At 44.3% G+C, this 24,565-nt stretch overlaps 1 protein-coding gene across 5 annotated transcripts in view; it reads left to right on the top strand.

Moving 5' to 3' along the window:
- Positions 1-24,156, top strand: part of LOC121278385 (histone deacetylase 2) — an 81,708-nt gene extending 57,552 nt beyond the window's left edge. For all 5 annotated transcript variants that reach the window (XM_041188754.1, XM_041188752.1, XM_041188753.1 and 2 more), the window contains 6 exons: positions 154-294; positions 1,610-1,718; positions 5,534-5,664; positions 10,550-10,702; positions 23,075-23,129; positions 23,758-24,156. In XM_041188754.1, the coding sequence (XP_041044688.1) occupies positions 154-294; positions 1,610-1,718; positions 5,534-5,664; positions 10,550-10,702; positions 23,075-23,129; positions 23,758-23,788 (620 nt within the window). In that variant the 3' untranslated portion in view covers positions 23,789-24,156. The remainder of the gene's footprint in view (positions 1-153; positions 295-1,609; positions 1,719-5,533; positions 5,665-10,549; positions 10,703-23,074; positions 23,130-23,757) is intronic.
- Positions 24,157-24,565: the final 409 nt, after the last annotated feature.

Here is a 24,565-nt window from a genome sequence, read left to right as displayed (position 1 = left end):
TGACATCGGGACACCCGCCTGACATCATCACATGTTATTTTACGCTCGAGTGGGTCGGGTTCATGCCCACCCGCTCAGCGAAAAAATCTGCCCACATCGTGTTCTGTTAGTTATAGCTGGGGTGTTGTAAATTATTATTGTTTGTTAAAACAGGTCATGCTAAGTGTGTGGAATTCATGAAAACCTTCAACCTACCCTTACTGATGCTGGGAGGCGGAGGCTATACAATCCGCAATGTTGCTCGCTGCTGGACATATGAGACTGCTGTAGCATTGGATACAGAGATTCCAAATGGTAGTTACTTGATACAAAAAAGCTTTAGTAGTTCTTACTTAAGGCCAGCAATCTTTAAAAACATAAGTAAGCTTTCTGCTGAGTGATTCCCATGGATTTCCTACCAATCTCATACCAGAATTTTAATATATCAACTATACAAGATCCTTTCTGGTTGCATAAGGTAAACTGGTACATGGTTTCCCTTGCTTGAGTTGTAAGTCCTATAGATACAGCTAGTTTGATCAGAAGATTATATATTTTACCACTTGTTCAGAGATAAAATATCATTAAGTGAAATGGATGTAGATAGGATTCCAAGTCATTAATCAGGGATTGAATTTCAACTGAGTCCTTCCAATCTCTTACTGTAACTTCAGTCAATTGACAGAACTCCTAGAGAAATTACATAAATATCCAATGTTAGCCGTTTTCATTACTTCTCTGGGAGTTTCCCTATGTCATGCTTGCACAGGAATCTCTTGGCAAATCAATTTCCTCTCTAAGGATTTAGATTGTATAGCAGGGTATGATACTAATTTAGGTAATTGCACTTCTGAGTTTGGTTTTCTTTAAAAAAGCACATACATACATTTAGGTTCTAAGGAAAAAAACAGTTACAGCTTTATGTATCTGGCTAGTGCACAAACAATTGCATAAATTTTATAATGTAGAAACAGGCCATTTGGTCCAATCAATCTATGCCTGTGTTTATGTTCCACACTTACCTCCTCCCATTTTATTTATTCCATCTCACCCTTTCAACGTATCCTATTCCTTTCTCCTTCATGTATTTATCTTGCTTCCTCTTCAATACATCAATCACTCCATAAGGTAGCGAGCTCCGCTTTCTCAGCATACTCTGTATTATGAAGTTTCTCCTGAATCCCTTATTGGATTTATTAGTGACTTTCTTAAATTTATGACCCCTAGTTTTGGACTTTCAATAAATAGAAACATCATCTCTATGTCTACCCTATCAATGCTTTTCATGTTTTAAAGACCTCTATTAGGCTATCTCTCAGTCTTCTGTTTTCAAGAAGAAAAGCTCCCTTGCCTGTTCAATCTTTCCTGATAGTTGTACTCTTTCAGTTCTACTATCACCCTCGTGCATCTTTTTTTCACTTTCTCCAGTGCTTCTATATCCTTTGTTTAAATAAATTTAGCACAACTCTCCTGCTTTTGAATTCTATCCCTCCAGTGGCCTGCGCTATGAAAGACCTGATTTTTTTTTGATGTGCTATTTGTGTACAAAATATGATGGACTAGCACTGTTATTTTGCCCTATATTTTGACATTATCTTGATTCTAAGTTTACATTGCTTATTTTACTAAGAGTTACCTTACAATGACTATTTTGAGTACTTCGGGCCAGACTTTAAACTGCACATCAGTCCTTCCAATATGACGAACCAGAACACACTGGAATACATGGAAAAGATTAAGTAAGTACTGTGAATTTATTTACAATTATAAACAGATACTCTGAGCTACTGATCCAGTACCAACTAGTGTATGTAGCTTCTGATTTAGGCATAGAGCCAAGATTTCTACAATTGCAAATGAACAGCCTTACTCTGTATGTTCTAATCAACTTGCAGTTTAATCCTGTTTCGTTTGCAACGTATGGAACAATGATGCTTCAGTTTGAATAAGAATTTGGGCTTAACCAGAACATTGCAAATTTTTGTTTAATTTGTTCGGATTCTATCATATGTTCCTCGTCCCCCCCACTGTGATTTATGTTGAGAATCCAAGTCTGATAAGTATGGTTCTGATTCATACTCCAACATTTAATACTGGTATTAAATATCCTATAAAATATAGGAAGATATTTCTTTAAAGTATTTGGTAAAATGGAAGAAATTCAAGCATTGACAAAGAACGCTCACTAAAGATGCTTGTTATGAATTTGGGTTTTGCCTTATATTTTATATTACATTAAATGGTACTGGTGGCTTCTTTAAGTGGCCTGAGCATATTCCATCCCTGTATTGTCCAGTGATTATCTATTGAATATTCTGGGGTGTAACCCAAACTGGACATCTGTCTCTTTTATAAATGGTCCAACATGTGCTTCTCTAGTCTTTTGAAAAATGGAGTCAGAAAATACTTGATAAGACATGCCATGTATTAATAGTTATGACTAGGCTTATTTTGTATAATTTGTGTTTTTGTGTTACAAATTAATGAACACTTTACACTTCATAGCCTTAAACATTAAAGGTGCGACATAAAGGTAAGTTGTTGTTGAGTCATCTTACTTGACTTAGAATCCAACTGTACAGTTAGAAGTTATGCCATAAGTCCTTATAAGATGTGAAAACTGCCCTGTGCCCTCTGTTTTCTTAAAATAAAATGGACTCATGGCTGTTTATATCCCTATTTCATCTCTGCCTACAAACAGGATGACGGGCCCATAGCAGACAATCCCTCCAAGTGCCTGGGACCTTAGCTCTCCCAAACAAAACGGGCAGAATTTAATGCCCTCCCCTGTGACAGCTTTTGTGGTGGAAGGCATTTAATTAGGCAGAAGCGTGATGGATTTGGGACTCCACTGCCTTCCTGCCTCCACCCCTTTCAAGTCCATGGAGTGGACAATCTTCCTTCCCAATTGCCAATTGAGGTCTTTAAGTGGACCATTAATGCCCACTTAAGAGCCTCATCCCATCACCACTTGTATTAACCCAGTAGCGGGTGGTTGCTTCACCATGTGGAGAGCACGACAAGTAAACCTATGCAGGGTGCCCCTCATTCAAAGGTATTCAGTGCCTGATCAAGGTACCTGGCATCAGGAATGGGGGTTGGGGTGGGGGTGGGGGGGTGCAGTGAGGGTCTGCTGAGAGCCACCCCAATGCCTTTGCTGACGTCTCCTCCCCTCCCCCAACTGCCTTCCAACCATCACTCACCTGTGGTCTGGAACCCAGCAATGATCCTAGGCCTCGAGTAGTTGTTATACCAATAGTAGCCATTCAGTAAGGCTAATTGGCCAGCAAGTTCTCAGCAGGTGGACTTGTGCTCTGAGGTCCTGGATCCTGGGGAAGATCTGCTGCTGTCCAGTTAAGCACCTGAGTGGCACTTAATTCGGTGGGCCTTCCCTAAAAGAGGCGATGTGGGACTGTCACTGCCTCTCCAACAAGAGGCAAGACCCTATTGCCTCCATTTAAATACCACCCAATATTCACAAGGTGCTTGTTGATTACTGATACAGGATACTGAACCACTAATTGTTTTCAGTCTTTAGGGAACAACTAACATGCATTTTAACCATCTTTCATTTCTGCTTTTTAAAAAAAATTGTGTGAATACTTTACTTTAAAAACTAAAAATTAAATGTACCTTTTTTCGAAATCTTTTCTCTGGAAATATGGTTGAAAATATCTTGAAACATGACAGTACTGAAAAGATGAGTTAGGAGAATTGTAAGTGTTGATTATTTTACATATGATATGGCTATGTGGTAACCAGAGGGAAAGTGCGTACGTATATTTTGTAAATAAGCATAATTGCCTACTTAAACAAGAATTGCCACTCCTGATCTCAAACTATTTAACATGCACTTACAATACTTAAAATCTGAAGTGGAGAACACCACAACTTGCCACAGTTGTGTAAAACTGGTGTTGTGATACCACCCAATTTTCATTTGCACTGACACCAATGGAAATTAAAATCAGGTAGTTTCTGTGATGGGCAGTCCTAGGCCTAACCATCTTCAGTTGCTTCATCAATGATTTTCTTTCCATCATAAGGTTAATATTAGGGATGTTTGCTGATGATTGTGCTATGTTTAGTATCATTTGCAATTCTTCAGATACTAAAGCAGTTTGTACCCATATACAGCAAGATTTGGACTGCGTTCAGGCTTGGGCGGTTAAGTGGCAAGTAACATTCATGCCACGCAAGTGCCAGGCAACGATAATGTTCAAGAAGAGAGAATCTAACCATCTCCTTTTAACATTCAATGGCATTATCACTGGGCTAGTAACCCAGAGGCCAAGGGTAATGCTCTGGGGACAGGGATTCAAGTCACACCACGGCAGCTGATGGAATTTAAATTCAATTAATAAATTTGGAATTATAATGCTGGTCTCAGTAATGATGACCATGACAACTATCGTAGATTGTCATTAAAACATATCTGGCTCATGAATGCCCTTTAGGGGAGGAAATCTTCTGTCCTTACCTGGTTTGGCTGCACACCCACAGCAATGTGGTTGACTCATAACTGCCCTCTGAAATAGCCCAGCAAGCCACTCAGTTCAAGGGCAATTAGGGACGGACAACAAATGTGGGTCTTGCCTTCGGCACCTACATCCCATGGAAGAATAAAGAAAACAAAACATTGCTGAATCCCCCTCTATCAACATCCTAGGAGGGTTGCCATCGACAAGGAACTGAATTAGACCAGCCGTATAAGTATTGTGACTGCAAGAGCAAATTAGAGGCTGGGAATCCTGGGAACTCAGCTCCTGGCTCCCCAAAGCCTGTCCACCATCTAAAAGGCACAAATCAGGAGTGTGGCGGAACACTCTCCACTTGCCTGGATGAATGCAGCTCCAACAACACTCAAGAGGTTTGACACAGCCTAGGACAAAGCAGCCCACATAATTGGCACCCCATCCACCAACTTAAACATTCACTGCTCTGCCTCCTATGCATAGTGGTAGCAGCATATTCCATCCGCAAAATGCACTGCAGCAGCTCACCAAGGCTCCTTCAACAGCACCTTCCATACTCACCACCTCTGGCATCTAAAAGGACAAGGGCAGGAGATGCATAGGAACACCACCACCTCGATTTTTTTCTCCAAGCCACACACCATCCTGACTTGGATCTATATTGCCATTCCTTCACTGTCGCTGGGTCAAAATCCTGGAATGCCCTCCCTAACTGTGGGTGTATCTATACCACATGGACTGCAGCAGTTCAAGAAGGCAGCTTTCCACCACCTTCTCAAGGGCAATTAGGGATGGACAACAAATGCTGACCTAGCCATCAATGCCCACATCCTGTGAATGAATAATTTAAAAAAACCCACCCACATCACCCAACGACAATTTGAAAATCTATCTTGCTGACTGGAGCTGTGCATTTTAGCTGTTTGTAAAAAAAAAAAATCAATGTGTAATTTCCAATTCCATAGTTTTGCTGCATATGCCACAGTATTTTAATTTTAGATGAAAATTTCCCCAATTCTATTTCAAACTGTATAATTGTTCTTCTAGATTTTTGTGTAATTTGTCCTGTCTCTTTACAGAATGCGTTTATTTGAAAATCTACGTATGCTGCCTCATGCACCTGGTGTCCAGATGCAGGCTATTCCAGAGGATGCTATTCAGGATAACAGTGGAGAAGAGGAGGAGGATGATCCTGAGAAACGAATTTCAAGTTAGTAGTAGTATACCGATGTTTTATAACACTAGCTTTAACGTAAAAAAATATTCATAGACGTGTAAGCAGAAAAAAGTTGGCATGAGTACAAGATAGATATATCAAGAGGGTTGGCTAAAAGAGAGGTTTTAAGGAGGTCCTCAAAGGAGATGGTGATGAAAAGGCAGAGAGGTCAAGGAAGGAAATTCCAAAACTTGGAATTAAAATTGCTCAAGGCATGGCCTCTGTTGATTGGACGAATAGAGTCAGGGATGCACAAGAGAGAAGAATTGGAGGAAGGCAAAGCTTTTGGAGGCTTGGAGGAAGTTATAGATTAGGAAAGTTATCTATTGCAACTAGAAATCATCTTTATATGAATAAATATTTGTATTATCTGTCATTCCCACTACACCTGTACAAATGTTTGCACTGTTTCTCCAGAGGCAGGTGCTTAGAACCAAAGTGCAATGTAAAAGTACTTAGACACATGAGAGAAATTCAGTAATTGGGTATGTATTGATTGATGGGTATCTATCTATATAGTGAGAAGTGGAAAATATCTGCTTACAACAAGCTGAAATGATAGCCAAAATGCTTTTGTCTTCAGAAGTTCAAATTTGGAGTTTGCAAGAGAAAACAGTATGATTTATTTCCATAATATAAAAACAAAAAAACTGCGGATGCTGGAAATCCAAAACAAAAACAGAATTACCTGGAAAAACTCAGCAGGTCTGGCAGCATCGGCGGAGAAGAAAAGAGTTGACGTTTCGAGTCCTCATGACCCTTCGACAGAACTTGCGTTCGAGTCCAAGAAAGAGTTGAAATATAAGCTGGTTTAAGGTGTGTGTGTGGGGGGCGGAGAGATAGAGAGACAAAGAGGTGGAGGGGGGGGGGTGGGGGGGGTGTGGTTGTAGGGACAAACAAGCAGTGATAGAAGCAGATCATCAAAAGATGTCAACGACAATAGTACAATAGAACACATAGGTGTCAAAATTAAAGTTGGTGATATTATCTAAACGAATGTGCTAATTAAGAATGGATGGTAGGGCACTCAAGGTATAGCTCTAGTGGGTTTTTTTTTATATAATGGAAATAGGTGGGAAAAGGAAAATCTTTATAATTTATTGGAAAAAAAAGGGAAGGGGGAAACAGAAAGGGGGTGGGGATGGGGGAGGGAGCTTACGACCTAAAGTTGTTGAATTCAATATTCAGTCCAGAAGGCTGTAAAGTCCCTAGTCGGAAGATGAGGTGTTGTTCCTCCAGTTTGCGTTGGGCTTCACTGGAACAATGCAGCAAGCCAAGGACAGACATGTGGGCAAGAGAGCAGGGTGGAGTGTTGAAATGGCAAGCGACAGGGAGGTTTGGGTCATTCTTGCGGACAGACCGCAGGTGTTCTGCAAAGCGGTCGCCCAGTTTACGTTTGGTCTCTCCAATGTAGAGGAGACCACATTGGGAGCAACGGATGCAGTAGACTAAGTTGGGGGAAATGCAAGTGAAATGCTGCTTCACTTGAAAGGAGTGTTTGGGTCCTTGGACAGTGAGGAGAGAGGAAGTGAAGGGGCAGGTATTGCATTTTTTGCGTGGGCATGGGGTGGTGCCATAGGAGGGGGTTGAGGAGTAGGGGGTGATGGAGGAGTGGACCAGGGTATCCCGGAGGGAGCGATCCCTACGGAATGCCGATAAGGGGGGTGAAGGGAAGATGTGTTTGGTGGTGGCATCATGCTGGAGTTGGCGGAAATGACGGAGGATGATCCTTTGAATGCGGAGGCTGGTGGGGTGATAAGTGAGGATAAGGGGGACCCTATCATGTTTTTGGGAGGGAGGAGAAGGCGTGAGGGCGGATGCGCGGGAGATGGGCCGGACACGGTTGAGGGCCCTGTCAACGACCGTGGGTGGAAAACCTCGGTTAAGGAAGAAGGAGGACATGTCAGAGGAACTGTTTTTGAATGTAGCATCATCGGAACAGATGCGACGGAGGCGAAGGAACTGAGAGAATGGGATGGAGTCTTTACAGGAAGCAGGGTGTGAGGAGCTGTAGTCGAGATAGCTGTGGGAGTCGGTGGGTTTGTAATAGATATTGGTGGACAGTCTATCACCAGAGATTGATACAGAGAGGTCAAGGAAGGGAAGGGAAGTGTCAGAGATGGACCACGTGAAAATGATGGAGGGGTGGAGATTGGAAGCAAAATTAATAAATTTTTCCAAGTCCTGACGAGAGCATGAAGCGGCACCGAAGTAATCATCGATGTACCGGAGAAAGAGTTGTGGAAGGGGGCCGGACTAGGACTGCAACAAGGAATGTTCCACATACCCCATAAAGAGACAGGCATAGCTGGGGCCCATGCGGGTACCCATAGCCACACCTTTTATTTGGAGGACGTGAGAGGAGTTGAAGGAGAAATTGTTCAGTGTGAGAACAAGTTCAGCCAGACAGAGGAGAGTAGTGGTGGATGGGGATTGTTCGGGCCTCTGTTCGAGGAAGAAGCTAAGGGCCCTCAGACCATCCTGGTGGGGGATGGAGGTGTAGAGGGATTGGACGTCCATGGTGAAGAGTAAGCGGTTGGGGCCAGGGAACTGGAAATTGTTGATGTGACGTAAGGTGTCAGAGGAATCACGGATGTAGGTGGGAAGGGACTGGACAAGAGGAGAGAGAAGGGAGTCAAGATAACGAGAAATGAGTTCTGTGGGGCAGGAGCAAGCTGAGACGATCGGTCTACCGGGGCAGTTCTGTTTGTGGATTTTGGGTAGGAGATAGAAGCGGGCCGTCCGAGGTTGGGTGACTATCAGGTTGGAAGCTGTGGGAGGGAGATCCCCAGAGGAGATGAGGTCAGTGACAGTCCTGGAAACAATGGCTTGATGTTCAGTGGTGGGGTCATGGTCCAGGGAGAGGTAGGAGGAAGTGTCTGCGAGTTGATGCTCAGCCTCCGCGAGGTAGAGGTCAATGCGCCAGACAACAACAGCACCACTCAGTTCCTTCGCCTCCGTCGCATCTGTTCCGATGATGCTACATTCAAAAACAGTTCCTCTGACATGTCCTCCTTCTTCCTTAACCGAGGTTTTCCACCCACGGTCGTTGACAGGACCCTCAACCGTGTCCGGCCCATCTCCCGCGCATCCGCCCTCACGCCTTCTCCTCCCTCCCAGAAACATGATAGGGTCCCCCTTATCCTCACTTATCACCCCACCAGCCTCCGCATTCAAAGGATCATCCTCCGTCATTTCCGCCAACTCCAGCATGATGCCACCACCAAACACATCTTCCCTTCACCCCCCTTATCGGCATTCCGTAGGGATCGCTCCCTCCGGGACACCCTGGTCCACTCCTCCATCACCCCCTACTCCTCAACCCCCTCCTATGGCACCACCCCATGCCCACGCAAAAAATGCAATACCTGCCCCTTCACTTCCTCTCTCCTCACTGTCCAAGGACCCAAACACTCCTTTCAAGTGAAGCAGCATTTCACTTGCATTTCCCCCAACTTAGTCTACTGCATCCGTTGCTCCCAATGTGGTCTCCTCTACATTGGAGAGACCAAACGTAAACTGGGCGACCGCTTTGCAGAACACCTGCGGTCTGTCCGCAAGAATGACCCAAACCTCCCTGTCGCTTGCCATTTCAACACTCCACCCTGCTCTCTTGCCCACATGTCTGTCCTTGGCTTGCTGCATTGTTCCAGTGAAGCCCAACGCAAACTGGAGGAACAACACCTCATCTTCCGACTAGGGACTTTACAGCCTTCTGGACTGAATATTGAATTCAACAACTTTAGGTCGTAAGCTCCCTCCCCCATCCCCATCCCCTTTCTGTTTCCCCCTTCCCTTTTTTTTCCAATAAATTATAAAGATTTTCCTTTTCCCACCTATTTCCATTATATAAAAAAAAACCCACTAGAGCTATACCTTGAGTGCCCTACCATCCATTCTTAATTAGCACATTCGTTTAGATAATATCACCATCTTTAATTTTAACACCTATGTGTTCTATTGTACTATTGTCGTTGACATCTTTTGATGATCTGCTTCTATCACTGCTTGTTTGTCCCTACAACCACACCCCCCCACCCCCCTCCACCTCTTTGTCTCTCTATCTCTCCGCCCCCCACACACACACCTTAAACCAGCTTATATTTCAACTCTTTCTTGGACTCGAACGCAAGTTCTGTCGAAGGGTCATGAGGACTCGAAACGTCAACTCTTTTCTTCTCCGCCGATGCTGCCAGACCTGTTGATTTATTTCCATGATAGAAGTGCTTGCTGAATCATCAGAAATTTATTAAAGTTGAGATTTAATTATTTTACAGCACTTTTTTCTCTATACTAACATTGTGTACTTCTAAGACAGAATAGCTCACTGGTAGCCCCCCGCACCCCCCCACCCCGCCCCGTGCTGTTGAGTCAGAAGGTTCTAGAGATTCAAGTACAAAATCTAGGCTGACACTCTGGTATGGTACTGAGGGAGTGCTACACTGTTGAAGAATGTTGCCTTTTGGGTGAGAAATTAAACCAAGCTATCTGCCCTTTCAGTCGAAGTAAAAGATCCCATGTCAATATTTTCACGAAGAATGGGTAGGGATCTTTCATTTGGCCTGGACGATATTTATCCTTCAAGCAACATAAAACAGATTATCTGTTTGCTATCTCATTGCTGTTTTTGGGAACTTGCTATCTGAAAGTGATCTGTTGCATTTCCTACATTTGCAACAGTGATTACACTTTAAATTTACTTCACAGTGCGATGGGACTTCCTGAGGTCATAAAAGGCACTATATAAATGCAAATCTATCTGTCTGCTTGACTTTCTTTACATTCATGCACATATTTTTAAATGTTTATGTAAGAAGATTCTAAACCTCTGAATCGAGCACATGTACCTTGGCAAATAAATTTATTTGCTTTATTGCAGTCCGAGCTTCTGATAAGCGGATAGCCTGTGATGAAGAATTTTCAGATTCCGAAGATGAAGGAGAAGGAGGTAGACGAGATATTACAAACCATAAGAAAATTACCAAGCGAGCACGAATAGAAGAAAAGAAAGAACCAGAAGACAGAAAAAATGGTGAGTGCACGAAGTGTTGGATTTTGCAGTGATAATGATAGCAACTCTCAGCAGTTGCCACCATTAGCGGGAGGTGATTAGGTAGTGGTATTGTCAATGGATTAGTAATTCAGAGACCCACGCTGCAGTCCCTATAGTGCAATTACACCCACAGTGCTGTTAGAGAGAGAGCTCCAGGATTTTGACCCAGCAACAGTGCAGGAACGGTGAAATGTTTCCAGGTCAGGATGGTAAGTGGCTTGGAGGGGAACTTCCAGGTGGTGGTGTTCCCATGTGTCTGCTGCCCTTGTCCTTCTAGATGATAGCAGTTATACGTTTGGAAGGTGCTGCCTAAGGAGCCTTGGTGAGTTTCTGCAATGCATCTTGTAGATGGTACATACTGCTGCCACTTTATGTTGGTAGTGGAGGGAGTGAATGTTTATGGATAGGGTGCCAATCAAGCAGGCTGCTTTGCCCTGGATGGTGTAGGAGTTCCTCAGGGTACTGTCCCAGACCTAACCATCTTCAGCTGCTTCATCAATGACCTTCCTTCCATCATAAGGTCGGAAGTGGAGATGTTCACTGACGATTGCACAATGGTCACCATTTGCGACTCCTCAAATACTGAAGCAGTCCATGTCCAAATGCAGCAAAACCTGGACAATATCCAGCCTTGGGCTGACATGTGGCAAGTAACATTTGTGCCACACAAGTGCCAGGCAATAACATCTCCAAGAAGAAAGAACCTAACCATCACCCTTGACATTTAATTGCATTACCATCGCTATAGCCTCCACTATCAATATCCTGGGTGTTACCATTGACCAGAAACTGAATTGGACCAACCATATAAACACTGTGGCTTCAAGAGCAGGTCAGAGGCTAGTAATCCTGCAGTGAGTAACTCACCCCTTGACTCCCCAAAGCCTGTCCACCATCTACAAGGCACAGGTGAAGAGCGTGATGGAATACTCTCCACTTGCCTGATTGAATGCAGCTCCAACAACACCCAAGAAGCTTGACACCATCCAGGGCAAAGCAGCCCATTTGGTTGGCACCCCTTCCTCAAACATTCACTCCCTCCACCACTGACACACTGGCAGCAGTGTGTACCATTTACAAGATGCACTACAGGAACTCACCAAGCCTCCTTAAACATCACCTTTCAAACCCATGACCACTACCATCTAGAAGGACAAGGCCAGCAGACACATGGGAACACCACCACTTGGACGTTCCCCTCCAAGCCACTCACCATCCTGACTTGGAAATATATGGCCATTCCTTCACTACCATTGGATCAAAATCTTGGAACTCCCTCCCTAAGAGCACTTTGGGTGTACCTACACCACGTGGACTGCAGTGGTTGAAGAAGGCAGCTCATGACGACCTTCTCAAGGGCAATTAGGGATAGGCTATAAATGCTGTCCTAGCCAGCGATGCCTACATTGCATGAAAGAATTTTTAAAAAACCATTGCTCTGTTGAAACTGACAGGAACTTTGGGAGTCCACATGTGCAGAATAACATAGAAATCTAGACATTGCTGTCAATAATCCTGCAATCCTCCAGAGGGGTTCTGTTGAGATTCCATAGAGTGCAATCCCAAAACAATCTGAATTGACAAAAAATTCCACTTTTACACTATCTACCTTAATGTAAAAATCCTTGAAGAAATTATAGCTCAGTGAATGAAGTGTAACTGGATTCTTCAATTATGGACTAAGTTCATAATTACTGCTAAACATCCTAGCTCACCCTTAAAAACATTTTGTATTTGTGGAATGTAACATTTCTCCCATTATAAAAAAAAAAATCTGCATTTTATTATTTTTTTTGAAGTTTGATATTTTAGCTTCTCCCTTATTCCAATCATAAGTTATTTCACTATCTGAAAAATGAAATTAAAAGTGAAGGATATTCCAGGGCTTTTAAACTTCCTGTTTTGCTGTCCATGTGAATATTACAATGTGATTGCCTGCTTATCCTTCTTGCTGAAATCACTGCTGCTGGAAGCTTGGAGATTCCCTTGACTTGGTGACTTCGCAAGAGGAAATGCATTCCACAGAGATCTTTGGATCTTTGGGGATAGCTCCTTTGGAAATTAGTGGCAAGTGCCAATGCTTCACTGTAAACCACAAAATTCAGCTCTATTATCTGAACTAAAAGCATGATATATATATTACAACCCAATTGTGCACATTAGGAGTTCTGAAAAATGCCAAATGTTAGTTTAATGTTCATAGTAGTGATCAGAAGAAACTTGGTATGGTTATAAAGAGAATGGTTGCACTTGTAGGGGGAAGGATTTCAATATGTTCTACTGTAAATTTATCTTTGAAACTTGTTATGCCTGTGTAATATGCCCACAAAGTTATGAAGAAGATGGACATTGTACTTGTAAAAAGCAGAATATAACAGGACAGCTTACACGACACAAGATGTATCCCAAGGGGCCAGGTGACCTTCTTTTGTAAAAGCAAAAAGGTGATCTTCTTTTGTGTTTTCTTTACAAATACCCAGACCTGAATCAGTTCCTGTATGTTCTGGGAAGTCACTTTAAAATGCAAATGGCCTTCCCAGATGCCAATGACTCCCCTCTTCATTTCAATTAAAGAGACTCACAGGGCAGAATTTTATGGCTAATGTGCAGGTGGCAGAGCCCACATGTCAGCGCTTAAAATGCGGGCTGACGTCGGGCGAGCGTCCCGACGTCAGCGCGCAGCATCACAATATTTAGGTGGGCGGGCGCTATAAAGCGCGACATGCGCCCTCCATTACTTAAAGGCCTTGTTAAGGCCCTTAACTCGGCAATTTACGCCGATTTTGAGGAACCCGTGCAATCTTTGCCTCGGCGCATGGGTGCAACGGGCAGGCGGGTAACTGACTTTTTTAACAAACCTCATCCACGGGCGGGATATGTAGATCAGAGGAGTTGTTAATGTTTTACCTGAAGTATTTATTGTAGGTGTTTTAAACTTGCCTGTGTGATTGTTAGCAGTTCAAATCGGTTTCCAATAGCTTTCTCTGTGCTTTGAAGCTTCAGCTCAGCAGTCTGCAGACAGTAATCTTTATTGGGCCTGCAGCTTTCCGGAGGCCTCCATTTAGCCTGGGTATGGGTTCTAACTTCTCCACTGGAGGCAGCTCCACTGAGGAGGAAAGGAGGGACAGAATAAGGAGGAGGTCAGGAGTGGACAATCAACCTCCAGGGGAGCCACCTTTGGGAGGCCAGGTGCAGGTACAAGGGGAGCAGGACCAAGAGTTTGTCCAAGGTGGAAGGGGCCACAGAAGACGCCACTATCCTGCTGCCAGAGTACACAGGTGGCGAAGCAGCTACCTCAATATGACTGAGGTGCAGTGCTGAAGGAGAGTGAACTATATCTGTCAGATGATAGGCCCTGAGATCTCCCCTAACTGTGTGGGTGGACACCCCATGCCAGCAGCTCTGAAGATCACAGTTGCCCTCCACTTCTATGCATCTGGCTCCTTCCAGGGCTCAGTGGATGATCTTTGCGGTGTCTCCCAATCAGCTATCCACACTTTTGTCAAGCAGGTTACAGATGCTCTGTTCACCTTCATCCACTTCCGCTGCAACCAGGCAAGTCAGATACAGCGAGCCAGAGGCTTCGCGGCCATTGCTAGCTTCCCCCACATCCAGAGTGCAATAGACTGTACACATGTGGCCATCACGGTGCCAGCAGGTGAGCCCAGTGCCTTCGTCAGCAGGAAGGGCTTCCACTCCATGAATATGCAGATAGCGTATGATCACAGGATGCAGATTCTGCAAGTTTGTGCAAGATATCCCAGCAGCTCCCACAGCGCCTACATCCTCAGACACTCCCAGGTTCCGGTGCTCTTCAGTGCTCCAGCTTGGCTGGATGGTTGGCTGGTGGGTGACAAGGGCTATCCCCTCAGAAGGTGGCTCATAATGCCTCTCTGCCATCCAAGAACAGAAGCTGAGGAGCGCTACAATAGGAGCCATGGTGCCACAAGGGCTGTGGTGGAGAGAGCCATCGGTCTTCTCAAGATGCGCTTCTGTTGCCTGGGCTGCTCAGGGGGCGCACTCCAGTACCCCCCAGATCGCATCTCTGTGATAATGGTAGCATGCTGCGCTCTGCACAATCTTGTGCTGGAAAGGGGGGATGCAGTTGACGATGAAGACCTTGATGCAGTGGATGAGGCTGCACTTGATGGATCCAGTAGTGGCTCAGAGGATGAGGAAGCACAGGGCAATGATGAGGGGCAGCACGCCAACCCACTACTACACCAAGGAGGCAGGGACATCCGGGACACTTTATTCCAATTAACCTTCAGCTGGCTCCACACACATGGATCTGCAGGACCAGCATTGCCTAGTGCTTCCACTTAGGTGCTACATCTTCCACCTCATCAGTTGCAACTGAGGGCTTAGTACAGGAACATCAATGTCCACTCAAACACTCACGATATATCTGTGAAACCAAACACTCACGATATATCTGTGAAACATACAAATGTAGCACAAAGGAAATACCCTCAGCCATGGTCAGAAATGTGGACTTTATTGCCACCAAAATAAACAACAAATGTCGCTCTGACGCACACAGTGAAATATTCCCTAATCTAGGGCCAACACAAAATCACCAGTGACAAACCCATGGAGTGCCTAACGTGCCTTATGCCTACGTTTGCGGGTGCTACATCTAGGTGCCGCCCCATCGCTCGGAGCGGCTTGTGAGACAGCCTGTTGGCCTCGATGACCCTGCGGCCGTCCTCTGGCCCTTGGAGCCTGTGCTGGCCCCGCCTGGGATGGAGTGGCCAGTTTCAGAACTGGCACCTCCCCAGTTATCGCAGCCTCAACGTGCAATGGTCACTGGCAGAGGGGCGGAGGAGCTGCTGCCCTCATCTGGAGCACTCTGAGAGGAGCTCGCGACGACAGGCAGCTGCTGCATGGCTGACATCCCCAGAGGCACATCATCACTGCCCTATTCAGCATATGCCTGGTCCCCTGCAGTCCTCCGGCTGCTGGCACCATCGGCACTCTCTGTCCGTGCCATCTCCTCCAGCAATTATGAAGTGCCTTCTCCACTGTGCCCCAGGACACTAGCCGACGTCATAATCCCCACCGATGTGGCAGTCGCTGCGCTGGTTCCTGGCTCGCTGAAATGATGTGACACAAGTTGCAATTGGTGGCCCTCGGGGCGGGGGGGGGTGCTGTGGACTTGTTGGTGGCAGCCATGCGGTGGTGATGCTGAAGTGAACAACAAGGACAGTGCATCAGTTAGCATTCAGACAGTAACACCTTTCATCCCTTTACCCCCCAGCCTCATAATGCGCTCACCCTTCAAGAACCCAAGGAGACAAACATTGGTGGGATGGTAAATAGTCAAGAGGAGGCCCAAACATTACATACAGACAGGCTGGTCAGATGGCCTAAGGAATGCCACATGGAATGTTATGTGGATAAGTGTTCAGCTAAGCACTTGGGCAAGACAAACAAGGTACGGGAATACATGAGTAATGATGGGAAGTCACGACGATTACAGGGCAGACCCGTTAAGGTAGCAGAGCAGGAACATAAGGCATTTAGCAAGTTCAAAGCCAAACTTGCCTTTAATAGCTGAGGAATAGAATGTAGGAAAAGGGAGGTCATGTTGCAAGGGCAGAAAACACTGTCGAGGCCACATCTACACTTCTGCGTTCAGTTGTGACCTGCGCTTCATGGGAGGGATGGCATTAGAGTGGGGAGAGTGCAGAGGTTCCTAACCAGGATGCATGCTGGCCTGGAGAGTTGGAGTTATGAGGAAACATTGCATACACATGCGACATTTGCCGTGGAGCGCAGGAGATTGACAAGTCACATTAATGACCTTCATACCGTTATGAGGGGCATAGAACGAGTAGACAGAAGGCAACATTTCCCCTTGGTGCAGGGATGACTAATGTGGTGGCATTATTTGAGTGCCACGATGGTCGACAGGTGAGGTGCTGAGGACCTTTTGGACAGAGTAATGTGGGACGCACTGGCTGAAAGGGCAGTGGAGGAACAAACCCTCCTAAGATGCAATAAGTCTTTACATGTGCAGCAGCAATGCCATGGCATGTTAGACCATGGGGATAGTGGTCACAAATGGGATAAGGCGACTTTGGAATGTGCTAGAGACACGCATCCTCAAGGGTTCGAGGGACCTTTGTGTATGGGCCCACACGTCTGACTTTATCAGTCTGTGAATGAGCAGTGTTGCTGCATTAACGATTGCAGCAATCATCAGTGCTTTGGATGGTGGGGAGACAGAGTGGATTGGACTGTGGCCCTCAAATACCTGGCCACTGCACCCCAGCCTCACTGACACCTGCTGACATGGCCGCCTGCCTCCTCCCCAACTCCATGGCCTGTTCCTCATAAGTGGTGAGGTGCTGCAGCATGGCATGCCCACCACCAGTCTGCAGACGCTCCCGGCTATTGTTTTCTGTTTTTGCCTGCAAAGCAGAGAAGAGCGTTTATTGGGGCTGATTGCTCATGTACTCTTCACATGCACGCCACACCCCAACCACAGTGGCCCATCTGAGGCCTCCAGCGGCTCCTATCCGCACTATTGGTGATCAGTCCCCAGAAGATAGTATGGCTGGTCCCAACCCCCTCCCCCAAAGGCCACCTTGACACGATAGGCATCCATCACTTTGAATAACACACAAGTCTTAGCGCCCATGGCAAGGAGGCACAACTAGGTGCAGTGCTGAGGCCAGCAGATGGCTCTTGGCCATGACACCTTGAGGCTCCCCTTCTATCATCTCATCACCATCAATAAGACATGTGTTGGAGTTCTGAGTAAGTGTCTAGCTGCCTCCCCTGCAAGTTGCCCCCAGTCTACTCAAATGTGACAAACACCAACATATGCTGTGGGGAGAACCCATCTCCTCCTTAACCACTAAGGCTGATGTAAGCATGGTCACTACCTGTTTGCCCACCCAGCCTGCGCCAAATGCCCAATGCAGTAATGACACTAAGATATGGGTCGAGGGCAGGGCGGGGAGCGGCGGCCTCAAAGGCTAGGGCTACCTGCTGGGTAAAATGGCCAAGGCCGACATGGCACTCAACCTTCCAGAGCACAGCATATCATTGAAGCGCTTGTGGCACTGTGTTCCTGTGCGCTGCACAGCATCCTGAGAGCTTACAGCCTCCGCCATCTCCTGCCACGCCTGCCTGGTCACATGGGGGGCCTTCCTCCTCCCATCCTCCGGAAACAACACCTCCCGATGGTTTGACACTACTTCCAGGAGGGCAGCAAGGCAGGCATCGGAGAACCGAGGGGCACATTGGCTACCATGCACCTTGCCCCCCTCCTCCTTCTCTGCCCTCACCTCTTCTAATGCTCGGTCGCTGGCCATGGTGAACAGCCTAAAGGAGGCTGCCTGGCCGTTCTTTATACAGACTGCCGGTTCCCCATTGGAACCAGTGGTCTAAACACCCCCGCCACGCATTTGACTTTCCTGCTGAACACGGGAGTCTGAAATGCGCTGGGCGGCCCTTAATTGGCCTGCCCGCACAAAATGGCGGCACAACCCGTTTCACCGGCAGCGATCGGCTCTGCGCCCGCAGCCAATTGGGTTGGGCCCACCCGCCCGACAAACGCAAAATTCAGCCCATACTTAAAAGAACTGATAGCTTTGCAGGCCTCATGGAGATAGAAATGCAAATAAAGATATTCAGAGGCTATTTATAACTGGAATGTTGATGGGGATATCAAACATTTCCTCATTATGTGACAGTTGCTTAGCCCACCAAACCGTTTGTGTGGACAGTGGGAACACTAATGCCTGCTTATGGAAGACAACACGCTATTAACTGAGATCTTGGTAGACCAGGGCAGTCAGCCTGGTATAAAGACCACAGAGGAAAGGGATCTTGCCCAGAAAAGAAGAACCCTGCCTAGACAGTTGGCTAGAGACAGAGAAGTGGGGCTATTTCTTTCACCTGCAGATTATATCTTTGCTACCGGGGTTCGACCACAACTTCCACTCAAAGTCAAAAACCCACTGTTACATGAAATCAGCCACTGAGTTCATTGAGACAAACTTTCTGTCTCCATTGTCTTCAGTGAATCAAGGGAGAATACTCAGGCCTGCATCATTTCCAAATACCATCACGGGAACTGATAGTAATATTGACTTTTTGGGCTCTTTCAGAAATCTAAGTGCATGCTACATCTTTTATAATCATCTTTTCTTGTGTGTGTGTGAGTTTTGTGTGAATAAGCAAATGGGTGGTGTGTTTACATTTCAGCTGTTGAGGGAATGGACATTTATTCTTTTAATTTAAACCTACGAGAAAGCTTACCTTGTGTCTGTTCTTGAAAGTCACAGAACTCAAGGGATTAAAACACCTCCTTAAAACACATCTTGTGGCAGCTAGCCGAGAGGTGGAAATAAAGGAAAACCACCCAATCATCATCTCTCCCTTGGTCCAGAACAAAGTGACTTATGAAATTTGCACTCTCAAGGCTTGCATTGTTAGAATTTTTTCATGCAAGCTCAATAAATTTGTGTTTTGAAGACAGCATTTTCTGAATGGATGCATATTTTGCATTGAGTGCTTTCATATACTGTAAGTGACTGCCAATTTGATTCTGAGAGAACAGAGAACAACAATAAAGATAATTCTATTTAACAAAATAAAGAGGAGGAGCCACAATTTAGAATTTGAAGGAATGGATGAACTGAAAATTTCCTTCCTTTAGGAATACAAGACGAAAATCTCAACATATTTAAAAACTGAGAAGCTTGGTTAAAGGACGTTGAAGTTCTATACTTGTTTTCACTAGTTGGTGATTCAATGACCATTGGGCATAGACTTGGAATTTTCAGAACAAAGAAGAGGTGGGAAGAATTTTTGTTCACACAGGGTGATTAGACTGTAGAATGTCCTTTTTTAAATACACTGCTTTCCATCCCAGCTAATCATGTTCTCTCTTCTCTGAGTTCACTGTCCTCTTATCTTCCATAAATCTCTTCTTCCTTGTAAAGCCCCCAACCCATATTCATGGCCATCCACTTTGCCTTCTCAGGTGACCTTGCTAGTCCCATTATATCAATTAGATAAGGTCATCTTTGATCGCTTTCTTGTAACACTCTCCACCCAAAACCCCTTCCACACCCCAATTCTACCTTTTCCTGTATATCCCTGGAAAAAGCTATTTTCTAATTCGCTTACAACTGCACTCCCAGAATCCCCACTTTGGCCCTCTGATCATGCCAGCATTTTTGCAGCTACAGATTTGCCTAATCACACTTTTGGATTTACCTTTGAAATCTTAACCCCAGATAAAACCATTGCTCTCTCTCTCTCTCTCTCTCTCTTACCCTAGCTGATTTCCCATATGGTTCTCAGCTCCATTCCCTTAATTCAAGTGATGGAGTCATGAAAGTATATGGCCAACAACTGGCTTAATCTTAATCATCCACCAACAGATCTGGCTGGATCACATAAAGTCTGTTCTTGTCTGCTAAAACTGATCGATATTCCAGAATCAACTTGGATACAAAGGAAACCCTCTGCTTCTTTGCTCTACTGCAAACTGTCTTCTTAAACCCCTCTCCCACGTCTCCCATTCTTATCTCCAGCAGTGAATGTGAAGAGCACATGAACTTCTTTGTCACTAAGATCGAGACCGCCAAATCAGCTGTCCCTGCCGCATCTCTCCTTTCCACCAGTCCAACTGGCCAAACTTCCTTTAAAGCATCCACCCTGGCCCCAGCCCATAACTTGCACCTTTCTGTAATTTTTCTCCCCTCATGTCTCTCTGAGATCACCTTGTGCATTGGACACACCTCCTGCTCACTCGATCTTATTCCCACTAAACTGCTGACCGCGCTATTTCTCCCGATCCCCATGTTAGCTGATATTTTTAACAATTCTCTCTCTTCAGATGTTGTCCTTCGTTTATATTTGCCATCAAGATTACTTTCAACACACCAACACTTCACCCCATTATTTCTACGAACTACTGCTGCAACTCCAATCCCTTTCCTCTCCAAAGTCCTTGAACACATTTTTTAAAATCCATTTACAGGATGTTGGCGTTGCTGGCTAGGCCAGCATTTGTTAGACATCTCTAATTGTGCTTGAGAAAGTGGTGCTGAGCTGCCTTCTTGAACCGCTGCCGTCCGTGTAGAGCAGGTATGCCCACAGTGCTGTTAGGGAGGGAGTTCCTGGATTTTGACCCTGTGATAGTGAAGGAACAGCAATATATTTACAAGTCAGATGGTGAGTGACTTGGAGGGGAACTTCCAGGTGCTGGTGTTCCCATCTATTTGCTGCCCTTGTCCTTTTTGATGGTAGCAGTTGTGGGTTTGGAAGATGCTACCTAAGGAGCCTTGGTGCATCTTGTAGATGGTACACACTGCTGCCACTGTTTGTTGGTGGTGGAGGGAGTGAAATGTTGTAGATGAGGTGCCAGCCAAGTAGGTTGCTTTGTCCCAGATGGTGTTAAGCTTCATGAGTGTTGTGGGAGATGCACTCATCCAGGCAAGTGTAGCTTTGTCACCTTTCAAATCTGTGCCCATCTTTCCCAGGATTCCATGTTTGAATTCCTCCAATCAGGATTCCCGCCCCCCACATAAAAAAATGGTTCTTACCAAAATCACAAATGCGAACTTATGTGACAGTGACAGGTAAAATTCCCTCCTCATCCTTCTCAACCTGCCAGCAGCCTTTGGCACAGCTGGCCACACCACCTTTCTCAGGTGTCTCTTCACCATCGCCCAGCTGTATGCTCTCACCTGATTCCCTCCTTATCTATCTAATCATAGCCAGAATCTCAATGAATTCTCCTCCTGTGTCCAGACTATTACATTTGGTGTCCCCCAAGAACCTATCTTTGGCTCCTCCTATTTCTCATCTACATGCTGAGCCCCAGTGTTATAATCTGAAAGCACAGCCATCACCTTCACACGTAGGCTGATGATACCCAGCTCTACCTCCCCACCACCTCTCACAATTGCTAAATTGTCAGACTGCTTATCCAACACTGGATGAGCAGAAATATCCTTCAACTATTATGTTTAAGGCATAAGTGTGATGGCCCATGTGCTTTTAGTGGGGAAAAAAACTATATTTATATTGGGGTGAAAGTCCCTTTAAGGATTAGGTTTCTCTGGGAGATGATTTCTAGTAAAGCACCTGGTTTCCAGTAACTGATTGTGTGATCAAGATGCCTGGGAGATAAATAATGGACAAGAAGCAGCTAATTATCGCGGTGAGTAGATTGTCGGTGTGGTTCTGGTCTTAAGCAGGTTCTAGTGTTTTCTTTAGTTTAGAACAAGCTTGCTGAAAGGAAAATTGCTTTCAAGCAGAGTTCATTTGAAATTCTGTGCTAGCTTAGAGTTGAAAACTCTTGTTAACTGAAAGATTAGAGAACAGTGAGTTGAACTTCTAGTGATAGCCAAGCTGAGAAGAGGGAGAGTTTTAGATGTAAGATTCCAAAGGTAACACCAGAACCAGGAGAGCTCTGACCCAAGGTGCTACACTTGAGACACTAGCAACACCTGTGTTGAGCAAGGAGTCTCCAACTGTGGGTTGGTTGGAGCTAATTTGAAGGGACGACCTTGCTGAAAGTAAACGGAAGGTCCAAGAAATCTCAACCCTAAATAGAGTCATTGAAACAGGACTCAGACCACATGATTAATCTTACAAATTTTGATAATTATCTGACTTAAGTTTTTTTAAGGCGTAAGTCAAATGCATGTAGAAGGAAATTTCAGTGAAGTTCATGTCAGAGACTAACGGTGTTCATTGTACTTTTATATCTTTAATGTAACTGATTAGTTAAGATAGAATGTAGTTTTTAGTATTCATGTTCTTTGATTTTTGTGTAGTAAAATTATTTTGTTTCAGCCATGAATCTTGTGGATTCATTATTTTAGTAAATACCTAGGTTTCCTGGATTCAGAAAAATGTTATCAGTCTACTGAGATCATAACATCAGTTGCTGTTGGAAATCAGGCGATGTTCCAATAGTATGTTGTATTCAAGACCTCATTCTGATTGTGACTTCATTTTTATCCCCCTGCTATGAGAGCAGATGTTCGCTGTATTTTGCATCATAAAAAAATATGAATACCCAGACACTGGTTTTCTATTGCTTTGGAAAACTCTCTCAATTGATTTATTCTATGAAGAATGATGCAAAATTACATTGGTATAAGAAGATTAAACTTTAATCAAACAATGAAGAAGATCATGGTAGCAAATGTGACACTTTTAGTCAGAAAATCATGGCTTCACAGCTTTGCGAATGGAAATTAAGAAACTAATGTTAACTACTAGATCACTAAGAGGAACATATTTAAATTGCCTTTTTTTCTGTAAATTCATCTTTATCTTTAGTCAACCTAATAATTACTGAACTGTTTTCAGATGCTGAAGAGGAAGACAAAGCTAAAGACGTTACAGAGAAAACTGATATAAAAGGGTAAACTAAATTGCTATCTACATACTGTAATGTTTTAAATTAGTAACATTGTTCACTAGAGGTGACAAACTAATAAGCAAGTGCACCTAAGCAGAAATTAAACTGTTCTATTGATTTATACCTAGACCCAATTGTCACCTGTATAATAGTTAAAACTAAAACCAGCTGAACAGTGTTGAATTATTAGAAGTTAATTTTGCATGATGTGAATTCTCGAGACATTTACTTTTAATTCACAGCTAAGTGGTGATACAACAATATGGGGGTAGGGGCAGCATGGGGAAATCTATGTTTCTTACTTCTAACCACTACCCAGCGTTTTTCACTGGAAGATGCACATATTTGCATGTTGTTAGGACAGGATAATTTTGAGCTTGTAATGCTCTCCACAATTAGATAGCCTGTTGACACTTGTTCTCATAATTTCTTCATCTATGAATAAAGGTTGCTTGGGCAAGGTGCCAGAGGAAAAGAAGGGTAGAAATTTTAGAGGGAAATACTTCTCAAAAATATATATGGACTCCATAGTCATTCTTTTCTGCATTGAAATAGCCATTGTATTGTGCAGTGCTTGCATTTATGGTATTGTGGTAATAAAAGTCACCAATTCTACTTTTTTCCCCATTAGGATCAAGTCTGAGCAACCCAGCAACCCATGAACATTTGAAGTTCTTTTGTTTAGCAAAATTAAGGTCACATCTCAAAGAAAGTTATGTTTTGAGAGACTACAGACTTTTTGTACTATTTCAAATGGGCCGCATATTTATTTCAAAACTGGGCAAATGTGTTTGTCAGTTTCTTTGTGATATTCTAAGCAACAGAAATACAAATACTCCTAATTATGAAGCTGCGAGAAAGAAAGGTTTAGTTTTGACAACCACTGTACCATGTTGCAAGTAATAGCGTTTGTAAGTTTTTTTTTTAAACTAAGCTGTTTTGCTTCTAAATATGCTATTTGTTATCTTGTTGAAAACTGCATTTACTACTTTTACAAATATTTGTAATTAAAAGGTGTTATATGACCAAATGTGTCTCTGTCATATTGGAAGAAACTTTCATCTAAACTGCATGATAAATGGTAGCAGTGCTACAGTGATGGTTTCTAGTTTTTTGCAGTTTGATGCTCTGTTCAATGCTAATAATTGAACTGTCTACTCTCAACAACAATATCAGAAGAACATTTTGTTTGTAAGCAGCGGCTTCAAGCGCAAAAAACACCTGCTTTATCAACATGTTTTTATTTAGGTGTTCACAGAGTCATAGAGGTCTACAGCACAGAAAAAGGCCCTTTGGCCCATTGAGTCTGCGCTGGTCAAACAAGTACATAACTATTCTAATCCCATTTTCCAGCACTAGGCTCATAGCCTTGTATGCGATGGCATCACAAGTGCACATCCAAATGCTTCTTAAATGTTATGAGGGTTTCTGCCTCTACC

Source organism: Carcharodon carcharias, chromosome 5, assembly GCF_017639515.1.
Source record: "Carcharodon carcharias isolate sCarCar2 chromosome 5, sCarCar2.pri, whole genome shotgun sequence".
In the NCBI taxonomy this organism is placed as follows: domain Eukaryota; kingdom Metazoa; phylum Chordata; class Chondrichthyes; order Lamniformes; family Lamnidae; genus Carcharodon; species Carcharodon carcharias.
This window is presented reverse-complemented; position numbering and strand designations above follow the sequence as displayed.